This window comes from Hemitrygon akajei, chromosome 1 (assembly GCF_048418815.1).
Source record: "Hemitrygon akajei chromosome 1, sHemAka1.3, whole genome shotgun sequence".
NCBI classification, from domain to species: domain Eukaryota; kingdom Metazoa; phylum Chordata; class Chondrichthyes; order Myliobatiformes; family Dasyatidae; genus Hemitrygon; species Hemitrygon akajei.
Genome location: NC_133124.1, coordinates 54,972,465 through 54,986,699, shown reverse-complemented (window position 1 = coordinate 54,986,699; position 14,235 = coordinate 54,972,465). Strand labels below are relative to the sequence as shown.

The following is a 14,235-nucleotide window of genomic DNA, read 5'->3' as shown; positions in this document are numbered from 1 at the left end:
TGTCCCACCTGACAGAATTGCTGTGAATTCATATTTTCTGCATCATTGTTGTTGGCCAGAAAGAACTACAATCAGTGAACAGAAATGGAGGCAATGATTTTGTCAGCCTGTCCTTACAGCTGCCATTTTGTGAACTGTTAGATGAACTGATTCCTGTTGTGGGACAATTGCTCAGAGCAATTGAATATAGACACAAGGAGTTTCTGCTAATGATGTGCTAAATCTCAGACCATTCTCAGACAAGAAGCTGTTTATTGTGTTAAACGGCTTGTTTGTCGCAGTATTCTCATCATCTGGGCCTACTGTCTGGTTCTCGAACCAGTCAGAGTTGAATAGAAATCACCTGAGGCACAGAAAGCAACGGTCATAACTTTGTAGCCCTGAGCTACAGCCAATGGAAATCTGACACAGGTCAGTCAGATGACCTCGAGCCAACAAAATTTAAACATCATAGATTCACCTGATGAGGAAAGGTATAAAAACAGAGGATTTTAGGAGCACAGGCACAGACAGCTATCGCGGATGTGGAGGATGCCATGTCAGACATGTGGAGATTAGATCGGGACCACGAAGAATGCCTGGCCAGTTTAGACTCCTTTTCCTGGGTATTATCTTTTCTCTTCTTTGACTGTTCATGGATGATCTGGAGAACTTAATAGATGTGCACAAAGGTATTCAGTTGTATAAATTCACGTGCTTGTTAGTTCAGACAATAAAGGTACCTGTCAGTAAATGCAGATACTCTCTGGGCCTAACTGATCATTATTACTAAGGGATAGTCCTTGTAACACTGCATTCCCTTCATTGTTATATTTTATGACTTTTTTTCAAAATTCGATGAAAATTAATATAATATTTATCACCTTTCTCGTTTTGGCAGAATTTCTATTTTTGATTATTTTTAAAAATAAACGGATTAGTTCTACCATTTCTTCTTTTCCATCTTTATCACTGTTGGTGCAAAATTCTAGGTTTGTAATAATTTCATCTTTACATCTTGCTGACATTTTAAAAACTGTTTCCACTGTAGTGTCTTCACAATTGTGATTCTGTCGTTGCATTTTTAGATAGTTATTTCTATTCCCTATTACACTTTAAAAACATGTATCTTTTGTATATATAGACCACATCCTTCTTCAGCATCATTGTCATCATTTTGTAATTGTTCTGTCTCAGCTTGGAGTAAGTTTGTGTACCTTAGTTATCTTCTTTATTTTGAGAACAGTGCTCTTTCATGCTTTATTTACATTCATAATTACTCTTGCTCCTTTTCTAACCATCTTTCAATTTTCCAACTACATTTCACTACCACACGATCTTATGCCTGTTTTTGTACATTTATATTTGTGGTGGCACAGTAGAGTAGTGGTTAGCATAAAGCTTTACAGAACCAGCATTCAGGTTCAATTCCCGCTGCAGTCTGTAAGGAGTTTGTATGTTCTCTCTGTCTGTGTGGGTTTCCTCTGGGGGCTCTATTTTCTCCCAAGGCCCAAAGTTGGTAGGTTAATTGGTCATTGTAAATTGTCCTGTGATTAGGCTAGGTTTATATCGGGGATCACCTGGACCAGATGAACTGTACCCTAGGGTTCTGAAAGAGGTAGCGTTGGAGATTGTGGTGCATTAGACATAATCTTCCAAATATCATTGGACTCTGGCATGGTGCCAGAGGACTGGAAAATTGCAAATGTCACTCCACTCTTTAAGGAGGAAGGCAGCAGAAAGGAAATTATAACCAGTTAGCCTGACCTCAGTGGTTGGAAAGGGTCAGTTAAAGATGAGGTGATGCAGTACACGGTGACACAGGACAAGTTAGTACAAAGTCAGCATGTTTTCTTTCAGGGAAATCCTGCCTGACAAACCTGTTGGAATTCTTTGAGGAGATTATATGTAGGATAGATAAAGGAAATGTAGTAGATGTTGTATATTTGGACTTACAGAATGCATGGTATTACAGAAAAGTTACTAACATGGTTAAAGCATTGGATGATTGGTAGGAGGCGGCGAATGGGAATAAAAGGATCCTTTTCTGGTTGGCTGCCAGTGCTTAGTGGTATTGGGACCACTTCTTTTTACACTGTATATAAATGATTTAGATGATGGAATAGATGGCTTTGTTCCCAAGTTTGCAGATGATATGAAGATTGGTGGAGGGGCTGGTAGTGTTGAGGAGACAGGTAGGATGCAGAAGGACTTAGACAGATTTGGAGAATGGGCAAGAAAGTGGCAAATGAAATACAGTGTTGGAAAATGAATCGTCATGCACTTTAGTAGTAGAAATAAATGTGCGGACTATTTTCTAGACAGACAGAAAATCCAAAAATCTGAGATGCAAAGGGACTTGGGAGTCCTTGTGCAGAACACTGTAACGGTTAACTTGCAAGTTGAGTTGGTGGTGAGAAAGGCAAATGCTTCATTTCAAGAGGTGAATAGTTTTGGGCCCCTCATCTTAGAAAAGATGTGCTGGTATTGGAGAGGGTCCAGAGGAGGTTCACAAGGATGATTCCAATAATGAAAGGGTTATCATACGAGGAACATTTGATGGCTCTGGGTCTGTACTCACTGGAATTAAGAAGGATGAAAGAGGGTCTCATTGAAACCTTTCAAATGTTGAAAGGCCTAGAAGAGTAGATGGTGGGAGAGTCTAGGAAAAGAGGGTACAGCCTCAGGATAGCTGGGCACCCTTTCAAAACAGAGATGCAGAGAAATTTTTTTAACCAGAAGGTGATGAATTTGTGGAATTTGTTGCCACATGCAGCTGTGGAGGCCAGGTCGTTGGGTGTATTGAAGGCAGAGATTGATGTTCTTGATTGGTCATGGCATTAAAGGTACGGGGAGAAGGTCGGGGTTGAGAGGGAGAAAAAAAGGATCAGCCACAATTGAATGGCGGAGCAGACTCGATGGGCTAGATGGCCTAATTCTGCTCCTATGTCTTATAGTCTTATCACACACAAAATGCTGGAGGGACTCAGCAGGCCAGCCAGTATCTATGAAATAAATACAGTTGATATTTCAAGCCGAAACATCAACTGTATTTTTTTTCCATAGATGCTGCCTGGCTGCTGAGTTCTTCAAGCATTTTATGTGTGTTGCTCGAATTTCCGGCATCTGCAGGTTTTCACTTGTTTATAGCGGAGATTGCTGGGTGGCAGAGAGGTCAAAGGGACCTATTGCACGCTGTATCTCGATAAATAAAGATTGTCACTGTATTATCTCAGTTTATCCACAAAACTTGTAGCTTATCAGAATATATTTATTTAAATTGTTTGCATATTTAAGTATCTTTTACTGCTGTTTTGTTGTTCGATCTACCAGTTTTTTGAACCAGTTATTAACTGGAAGAACAAATTAGCTATATATTGACTATACTTAATGTATTAAAGTATTTAGACAGTAACTTTGTAGTGCAAAAGAACTTTGGCATCTCTCTGTTAAGATGATCTGTTGGGATCACATAGAGTCATAGAACACTACAGCACAGAAATAGGCCCTTTGGCCTTCATAAGTCTGCTTGATCCCACCGACCTGCACCCAGACCATAGACCTCCTTGCCCCTCTCATCCATATACCCATCTAAATTTATCTTAAATGTTGAAATCAAACCTGCATCCACCATTTGCGCTGTCAACTCATTCCACACTCTCACCACCCTCTGAGTGAAGAAGGTCCCCCTTACGTCCCCCTTAAACATTTCTCCTTTCACATTAAACCATGACCTCCAATTGTAATCTCACCCAACCTCAGTGAAAAAAGCCTGCTTGCATTTACCCTATCTATACCCCTCATAATTTTGAATAACTCTATCAAATCTTCCCTCATTCTTCCATGCTCTGGGGAATAAAGTGGTCTTAATAAAGACCTACTCAGGTCCTCAAGTTCCAGCAATATCCTTGTAAATTTTCTCTGCATTCTATCAATCTTATTTACATCTTTCCTGTAGGTAGGGGACTAAAACTGAACACAATACTCCAAAATAAGACTCACCGATATCTTATACAATTTCTACATAACATCCTAACTCCTGTACTCAATACATTGTTTTATGATGGCCAACGTGCAAAAAGCTTTCTTTATGAACTTATTTTCCTATGATGCCACTTTTAAGGGGAATTACAGATCTGTATTCCCAGGTGCTTCAGTTCTACCAACTCGTCAATGCCCTACTGCTCACCATGTAACACCTACCCTGTCTGCCCTCCCAAAGTGTAACATCTCACATTGTCTGCATTAAATTCTATCTGCCATTTTTCAGCTCATTTTTCCAGCTGATTGAGATCCCACTGCAATCTTTGATAATCTTCCTCACTGTCCACTACATCCTCAATCCTGGTGTTATCTGCTCATTTGTTGATCTAGTTCACCACTATCAGACATATTGTTGATAGAGATGATAAACAGCAGACCCAGCACCAATTCCTGTGGCAGACCACAGGTCACAGGCCTCCAGTCAAAGAGCCAACCGTCTACTAACACTCTCTGGCTTCTTCCTTGAAGCTAATATCAAATCCAATTTATTACTTCAGCTTGAATACCAGGTGACTGAACCTTCTTAACCAACCTCCCATGTCAAATCTTGTCAAAGGTTTTGCTAAAGTCCATTTAGGCATCATTAACTGCCTTGCCTTCATCAACTTTCCTGGTAACTTCCTCAAAAAACTCTTGAGATTAGTTAGATACGACTTACCAAGCACAAAGCCATGCTGACTATTTCTTATCAGTCCCTTACTGTCCAACTACTCATATATCTGGTCCCTGAAAGTACCTTCAAATAACTTTCCCACTACAGATGTCGGGCTCACTAGCATATAATTTCATGGCTTAGTCTTAGAACCTTTCTTAAACAACTGAATGACGTGAGTTATCCTCCAATTCTTCGGCACTTCACCCACGGTTAAGGCTGTTTTAAACATCTCTGTTAAGGCCCCTGCGATTCTGGATTCACCTCCCAGAGGATCTGAGGGAACACATTGTCAGGCTCTGAGGATTTATCCAACCAAATTTGCCTCAAGACAGCAAACACTTCCTTCTCTGTAATTTGTATAGGGGCCATGACCTCACTGCTGCATTTCTTCACATCTATAGACTCAGTGTCTGCCTCTCAAGTAAATGCAAATGGAAATAATCCATTTAAGATCTTCCCCATCTCTTTTGGATCCATGCATAGAATATCACTCTGATCTTCCAGATCACTAATTTTGTCCCTTTGCTTTTATACAATTCTCATACCAAAAATTGCCCTTTCTCCTATTTAGAATCTCAACCTGAGGACCAGACCTATCCTTTTCCATAATAACCTCAAGACTAATGGCATTATGAAAGTGTTCCCCTACAAAATCTTCTGTCATCTACCTTGACTCATTCCCAAATAGGAGATCTAGAATCACACTCTCTCTAGTTGTATCTTCTATGATTAACTTTCAAAAACACATTTCTTAGAACATTGCACCTTTTACCTATAACCCATGACCTCTAATTATAGTTGCACCTAACCACAGTTGAAAAAGCCTGTTTGCATTTACCCTTAGACCATTAGATAAAGGAGCAGAATTAGGGCATTTGGTCCATTGAGTCTGCTCTACCATTTGATCATGGCTGATTCATTTTACCACTCTGCCCTAATCTCCTCCCTTCTCCCCGTATCCCTTCATGTAACATAGAAACATAGAAAACTTACAGCACCATACAGACCCTTCGGCACACAATGCTGTGCCGAGCTTGTGCTGACTTTAGAAATGACCTAGGGTTACCTATAGCCCTCTATTTTTCTAAGTGCCATGAACCTATTCAAAAGTCTCTTAAAAGACCCTATTCTATCTGCCTCCACCAACGTTGCCAGCAGCCCATTCCATACACTCACCACTCTCTGTGTAAAAATCTTACCCCTAATATCTCCCTGTACCTACTTCCAAGCACTTTAAAACTGTGCCCTCTCATGCTAGACATTTCAGCCCTGGGAAAAAGCCACACGATCCACACCTTATACACCTCTCACCCTCTGTTGCTCCAAGGAGAAAAGGCCAAGTTCACTCAACTTATTCTCGTAAGGCATGCTCCCCAATCCAGGCAACATCCTTGTAAATCTCCTCTGCACCTTTCTATAATTCCCACATCCTTCCTGTAGTGAGGTGACCACAACTGAGCACAGTACTCCAAGTGGAGTCTGACCAGGGTCCAATATAGCTGTAACATTACCTCTCGGCTCTTGAACTCAATCCCACGGTTGATGAAGGCCAGTACATTTTATGCCTTCTTAACCACACAGTCAGCCTGCGCAGCACCTTTGAGTGTCCTATGGACTCGGATCCCAAGATCCCTCTGATCCTCCACACTGCCAAGAGTCTTATGACTTTAGCTTCTCTTTCTCGAATTTCATGGTGAATTTGATTGTATTATGATCACTTGCTCCAATGGGTTATTTTACCTTAAGCTGTCTCATCAATTCTGGATTATTGCACAATACCCAATCTGGAATAGCTGATCCCTTAGTGGTTCAACAGCAAGCTGTTCTAAAAAGCCATCTCGTAGGTACTCTAGAAACTCCCCTTCTTGGGATCCAGCACCAATCTGATTTTCACAATCTACCTGCATATTGAAATCCTCCATGATTATTGTAACATTGTCTCTGGCATATATTTTCTATCACTTGTAATTTGTAGACCACATCCTTACTTCTGTTTGGGGGTCTGTGTAATTCCCATCAGGACTTTTTTTATCCTTGCAGTTCCTTAGCTCTACTCACAACAATTCAACCGCATGTCACCTCTTTCTAATGATTTGATTTCATATTTTACCAACAGAGCCACACTACTCCCTTTGCCTACCTTTTGGTACAATGTGTATCCTTGGATGTTCACCTCCCAGATATAATCTTTCAGCCATGATTCAGAAGTGCCTACAACATAATAGATGCCAATCTGTAATGGTTCTGCAATTTTCATCTACCTTATTCTATGTACTATGCACATTCAAATATAATACCTTTAGTCCTGTATTCACCTTTTTTGTTGTCCGCCTTTTATGTTGCAACTCATCCCATTAGCAGCAACTTTGCCCTATTGTCAGCCTCTTCTTGCTGGGAGTCTCACTATATGCTGCCCTTTTTTTTAAACCAACTACCTTATCCTCAGCACTATCAGTCCGGTTTCCATCCCCTGCAAAATTAGCTTAAACCTTCCGAATAACTCCAGCAAAACCTGCCCACAAAGATATTGGTCACCTGCCAAATCATCCTATCACCCTTCACTGGCACACGGCACAGGCAGCAATCCAGAGATTACTACCCTGGAGGTCCTGTTTTTCAGCTTTCTACCTAGTAGCTCTCTAAAATTTCTCTTCAGGACCTCCTCACCTGGTCTACCTATGTCATTGGTGCCAGTATGTACTAAGACTTCTGGCTGCTCCCCCTCCCCCTTTAGAATGCCGTGGACCAGGTCCAAGATGTCCCTGACCTTGGTTCCTGGGAGGCAATATACCATCCAGGTGTCTCTATCGCACCCACAGTCTCGTCTCTGTTCCTCTAACTATGGAATCTCCTATCAACACTGCAGTCTTCTTCACCTCTCTGCTCTTCTGAGCCATGGCACCAGACTCAGTGCCAGAGACCCAGTCACTGTGTCTCTCCCCTGATAGGTTGCCCACTCAACAATATCTAAAGTTGTATACTTATTATTGAGGTGAATGGCCATATGTCAGTGATAATAAAACTGATTCTGATTCTGTACTCTGCACTGCCTTTCCCACTCCTGATAGGCAGCCTGTTACCTGTGTAACCCTCGGTTCAGCTAGCGGTTTAATCTAGGGGAAACAGGCCTCAGCCCGGCCAAACTTAAGAAATCTTGTTTGGGTGGATACTGTGTGATGTGTCCCTGTTACAAATTAGTACCACGAAATAGCGAACAGCACACAATATGCGATTAAGTGTTTGAGCTTTATAATTCTTAATTTGACTATAGGTTAGTAAAGAAACAAGAAAAGGAAAAGGCCCCATTCTCATGACAGTCTAATGCGCAAATGTTGGAGCTCACGGTTTCTCCATTTGTTCCCGTCAACCTCCTCCAAGTGTAGCCGACCCTCAGACCCTCACCCCTCGGTCCACTCCATCCGGCGGTCTACCAACTCTTTCCATTCGCCTCCTCACTCTTCATCTATCCTCAACAAAAGACCGCAAAATCTTTTCTCCCAGACCCACAGGAAAGAACAACATCCCCTCATTGGCTAATATACATTCCAAAGGCCCCGTCATAACCCAAACATTGTGGCTACAGAGGAAACCATTACCTAAGCAGTGGAACATTAGAGCGGCCATTACATTAGCAGTGAAACCTTACAGCATGTTACACATGTTTCCTGCAACCTAGGGGTGACTACCTCCCTGTAGCACCTATCTATTACCTTCTTGTTGTCCCACGTGAGTTAAAGGTCATCGAGCTGCAGCTCTAGTTCCTTAATACGTTCTCTCAGGAGCTGCAACTTGGTGAACCTGGTGCAGATGTGTTTATCTGGGAGACGGGAAGTCTCCCAGACTTCCCACATTCCACACACAATACAAAACACTGCCCGTGGTGCTATTCTCACTACACTACTCTGCCCTAACAGATGAGGAATGAACGACGAGATCAAAAAGAAGAGAAACTTACCAGATTCTTTACCTCACCCAGGCATGATTGCATGAAAGCCACTCTAAACACTGGCACGCTCAAAGAATGGATGCTCTACTTATACTTGTGTTACTTTTATTTGCCCTTCCTAATGAATCCCTGTTGTTGATTGGTTGCAGCCCAATTCCAAGAAGCTGCCATGAAGCTCAGCCTTTTAGATCTTGATTTTGGACCTGATTGAACATGTAGCTCTATTTATGCACTCCCCCTCATTGATTGGTGGCAGCCCAACTATTTATACCCCTCATAATTTTGTATACTTCTTTCAAATCTCCCCTCAATCTTCTATGTTTGAAGGAATAAAGTCCTAATCTATTCAATCTTTGCTCATAACTGAGGTCCTCTAGTCTCACAACATCCTTGTAAATCTTCTTTGTACTCTTTCAAACTAATTTGCACCTTTCCTGCAGGTAGGTGACCAAAACTGCACACAATACTCCAAAGTAGACCTAACTAACGTCCTATACAACTTCAACATAACATCCCATTGTCTGTACTCAGTACTTAGATTAATGAAGGCCAATGTGCCAAAAGCTTTGTTTATGACCCTATCTACCTATGGTGAATGAGGTTCCCTTTTCCTCTCCTGACAATCACCCAGATTCCTGCCTCCTGCAACTTAGGAGTGACTACTTCCCTGTAGCTCTTCTCTGTCATCTGCTCATTCTGCCGTATTAGCCAAAGGTCATCAAGCTGCAGCTCCAGTTGCTTAGCGTGGTCTCTAAGGAGCTGCAGCATGTTGTACTTGATGCATATGTCATTATCAAGGGCACTTGAGGTCTCCTGAAGTTCCCACACCTCACACAGCAACATACCACTAATGTCTTTTTAAGAAAAGTAAATTATTGTTTTAGAAAGGAATTAAACAAGTATTTAGCTTTGCTTTTATATCAAATACACTGCATGTGTGTAATGTAATGATTGATTTTAAACTAATTTCTGTCTCATTCAAAACAATTGTGATACAGTCTTGAGATATATAAGAAAAGTCAGCACAGAGAGGAGAATTTGTTCAGTTCAATTGGATTTCTCAACTTCAGTCCAATTTCTCAATTTCAGTCTGATTTCTCAAGGAACAATGTTACCAAACACATAGAAAAGAAGAAAAAAATATGAATTTATGGAGAAATAGGAGAAATTAAAATGAAAATAAAATAGTTTGGTACTAATTTCTGCTCCCAGCAGCTAAAAGAAATATTATATTCTTATGTAGATTTAATTACACTAATGCCGCATTGATTCTAAGTATGTGTAAATGTACAATAATTTTAAGTTAAATAGAATAATATACAGTATTTCAGTATGCAGTCTGCAAATAGATCTGTGATAATGGATGAAAATTATGCACTTGACATTATAATGATGCAAATTATGCTCTTGACCAATAATTTGCCATTTGCGCAATTTGTTTCTTTCACACTTTGGGTGTTTGATGTTTGAGTGGGTTTTGTGGTGTTTCTTTGTTTTGTTGCTGCCTGTGGGAGAAAAAATCTCAGAGTTGTATTCTTTATACATACTTCCATAGTAAATGTACTTTGAATTTTAACACTACAGTGAGTGGATGTAGTGTTTTACTTGGCCTTCATGACAAAAAAGTTAAGATAGTATGTGAGTAAATACTCTAAAGCAATTTAGTTTCAGAATCTGTAAGATTATAACAAAAAAGGAGGCCAGATGTCTCAAAGTTCAAACTAGCTCTCTGCATCTATTTGGCTCTATTACTCTGCCCCTCATCTTTTAACATTTAGCATGAAAGTGAGCACCCTTCTTTTCTGGACAAAATATTTCATATGAAAATAGCAACTGACCATGAAGTACATTTAAAAACATCATCTCAGTTAAAAACATATGTCCAATGTACATTCCTGTACCATATTGCGGTTCATTTTGTTTTTATTATAAATAAAGTAAAAATGTAGTAATATCACAACAGGGCTTTTGAAAATTTATTGGCTCCATCAGAAATCATGGATAGAGCCCTTCTGAATACACCCAATCACTGACATGTAAACTATGGATTAATTCTCATCTCACATCTACTAAAATGTAAATCTATTTTATATCATGTGATTTTTAAAAATATTTCTGTGCAATACAGCACTGGTAGGAATCAAGAAATCAATGTTGATCATTAATTTTTGTGCCCTTGTGGTAAACCACACGCCTCATCCCATTGTGTATAGTTTGGAATTGTAAAAAAGGTAATTTTTCAACTTACAGTTCTCTATAAGCTCTAAACCATATTGATGTATGCTTATGTAGTAATAGACAATTTCTGGTTGTCCTATGTAGGTTCCTGCTTATTTTATTTTTTCGTTTTACAGGTGAAATCCAGTGAAGATTTTGTTTGCAGTGGATCTCTGCTATTCCTTTATGCTGGTGATTATTACTTGAATATAAAGTTTCATGATGACAACTCTAGTAGGGAGTTGCCACTTTCTTGGTTTTGTTTGCCAAGTGTTCATGTGCGTGCCATGGATCCAACTCAGCACACGATGCTTTAAAGTTGTTTTACACATTAGGGACTGTAAGATGTAATGAGTTAGATCTTTGTAAATAGTGACTAACTAGAGATACTTGCCAACAGGATCTCCTTTAATATTCTGGTTCAGGACAACAAAGCCACCATCCCAAGAATAAAATGTCACTGGATTTTTCTGTAAAGCTTTAAGGCCAAATTTTTAAATAACCAAGGAGCTCATAGCTATGGACGAAATGAAAGGCACTTGATCAGTAGCTTGGTGTGATCTTTGATCTCTAATTGCAATGTAGTTAAAATCTAAAAGGTGAATGTATATTTCTTCATATGGTTATGTGAACTCAGATGCGCAATATAGATTAGATGTTAAAAATCTTTCAAATTCTGTCTGTACAAAATAATGAAGAACAGGTTGACAAATGATATCAGTGTTGTGATAATGAAGGCATGTATTAATTACAAGTCGGATATGACAATGCTGTAAAAATCAGTCTTAATGTTCAGTTAATGCATTATATTCCCCTTTTAAATTCTTTTTCATAGTTTTCAAAACATACTATGGGACACAGTGTAATCTTGCTCTGTATTATAGCTGTAAGGTATCTGCTTTTGTTTGTGAGAGTAGTTTAAGTATGCCTCATTCACACTGCATTGATGTGGCTACAATCTTTTGAAGAGGTTAATCATTAGTTTGTCCCCAAGCTGTTACCAATAAAGAATTCAGAAAATAAACTGGAAAACCAGTTACAAACTCAGGGTTTTTTTACAATTAAAATTTGCTGTGGTTAGGTTTACCTGAACCATATGAATAATTCAACCTTGTGATTAATTTGCAGTTGAATTTCTGTAATGATTATGAACTAAATAGAATGATAAATATTCTTAGGATTGTACCACTCTTCAGCTGCAGTGTGAACAAGGCTAATGTATGACTTTTTGTTTCAAACAAAATTCAGGAACTACTGTAACAAGCATCACTACACAACCAAACTGATGTTCTAATGATACTTTTCTTTCCTGTACCTGCAAAATGGAAATAAATTTGGCTTGCATGTTCAACTGTAATGAAAAATAGTCTTTTCTGAGCTAGTTACTGTATATTTTTAAGTAAACAATTAGTTGACCACCACCATCAAGTCTAACAGGTGTCTGTTTTAACATTCAAGAATAGGTGGATGAAACAAGGATTATCAGGGTATGTAGGCACAATATGTATTATTTGCCAGTGCAAAGGCTAATATCATTGTGGAATGACTGGAGCAAATTTTCCTGTAGACTATTTTTATGAATTTCTCCACCTGTTGTCCATGCTTCGGAAAAAAATAGCACATTCAAATTGTGAAGAGGATGTTCCAGATGATGGAATACAAATGATTTTTTTTTAAAAAGCCATAGTCAGCAGCACAGAAACAGAATGCATAACCACCAAGTCTGTGTCAATCAAGCACCTACTTTTACTTACCAAAGTTCAGGATGGACCCAGGTCACCAGAGCTGTGAAAAAGCAGACCTATTAGCTGTGCCACTTTGTGCTGCATTTTAGATGTGTCTTTTCTATCAGTTCCTCACATTTGTTTCCTCTCTGATATGATAAAATGCAGACAGAAGAGCAGTGAACTTAAAGTTTTATTTTCAGCATCGGTGTATCATAGTTCCTCCCCTAATGTGATATCTAATTTTTGTTAATAATGAACAATCTGCTCAAACTACGCTAAAGTTATTATTTTGTTTTTTCCTTTGGCAAATTCCACTAAGATGGCAATTTTAAATGCCTTCTCAAAAATGAAACCTTTGTGCCCACCAGTGTCTGAATGAATTTAGTCATTGTGCTGCACATTATAAGTCTATCTCTAAATGCTCTATTAAAAAATTCTCTGAAGTGGGACTTAAAAGATAAATCATAAAATAGTCATTGACAATTTGTGGGAGCAAACTGAAAAGCAGGATTAATGTTTGAAATAATGGACAATTTATTAAAGCTGGTGTGCCCCGGGAGACCAGTCAAAGATGATCTACCTAAGTGAGAGTTCGGTACAGATTTTACATTTTCAATTGCTGGGATTACACAGAGATAGTCAAACTAGATTTTGTTAACAACGTGGTGGTTACAGAAAGATTTCATGAAGTAACAAACTAATCCATAAGCCTAACTACTTAACAGTAAATCCAATTTTCTACAATACCCTGGTAGTCACAGTAGTGTAGTGGTCATTGCAACGCTATTTCAACTTGACGCATTCCAGAATTCGGCATTCAATTCCAACACCATCTGTAAGGAGTTTGTACTTTCTCTCCATGACTTCATGGGTTTCCTTTGGCAGCTCCAGTTTCCTCCCTACAGTCCAAATACATAAAGTTAGTAGGTTAATTGTTCATTGTAAATTGCTCCATGAATAATCTAGTGTTAAGTAAGTGGGCTACTAGGTTGTGTAGCTCATTAGGCTGGAAGGGTTTGTTTCTGCCCTGTATCTCTAAATAAATAAATAAATAAATACACAAATAAAAAGTTTCACACATCTTCAGTTCCTTTTCACCAAGTTTGTAATTTTGGCGCTTTTGAAAAGGTTGGTTATTCTGAAGTTTTTTTTCCATTAAAATGAACATTTTATGCTTCTTGCAGGTTCAGTGAGAGTTGCACAATATATCTTGGCTCACTTCAGGGAGTAGAATGGCTTTTTCCTCTTCCTGAACCACTCAGTTTAATGCCCGAGGGTTTCCTATTGTTTCTTCATCTTCTACAATTTGTGGTGAGGACTATTCCACTGCACTCAATGTACACTGTAAATGACTCTAGCACTTCTGCTGCCATTTTGTTACCGTTTCTCCCAAAACAATACAGAATTCATGTTAATTTTGACTGTTTCACTGTAAATAGTTTAACCTGTTCAAAATACTTAGTCCCAGTGATTTGTTTTTCAGTGCTGTTTCCACATGTTGCAAAATGGCTGCTTTTCCCTTCCCATCTGTTTCTGTAGCTCTCATTCTCAAAGACATGATCTAAGGTTGGCTGGCTGTTGTAAATTTTGTCTAGTTTAGGTTGGTGACAATGAGCAGTTAATAGGTTTATGAGAGAGAATAGTTTATAGGAGATAAGGGAAGAATG

General features: G+C 39.1%; 1 protein-coding gene across 4 annotated transcripts in view; it reads left to right on the top strand.

Moving 5' to 3' along the window:
* Nucleotides 1–12,265, top strand: part of trappc9 (trafficking protein particle complex subunit 9) — a 535,810-nt gene extending 523,545 nt beyond the window's left edge. For all 4 annotated transcript variants that reach the window (XM_073043422.1, XM_073043433.1, XM_073043451.1 and 1 more), the window contains one exon: nt 10,979–12,265. In XM_073043422.1, coding sequence (XP_072899523.1) covers nt 10,979–11,158 — 180 coding nt within the window. In that variant the 3' untranslated portion in view covers nt 11,159–12,265. The remainder of the gene's footprint in view (nt 1–10,978) is intronic.
* Nucleotides 12,266–14,235: the final 1,970 nt, after the last annotated feature.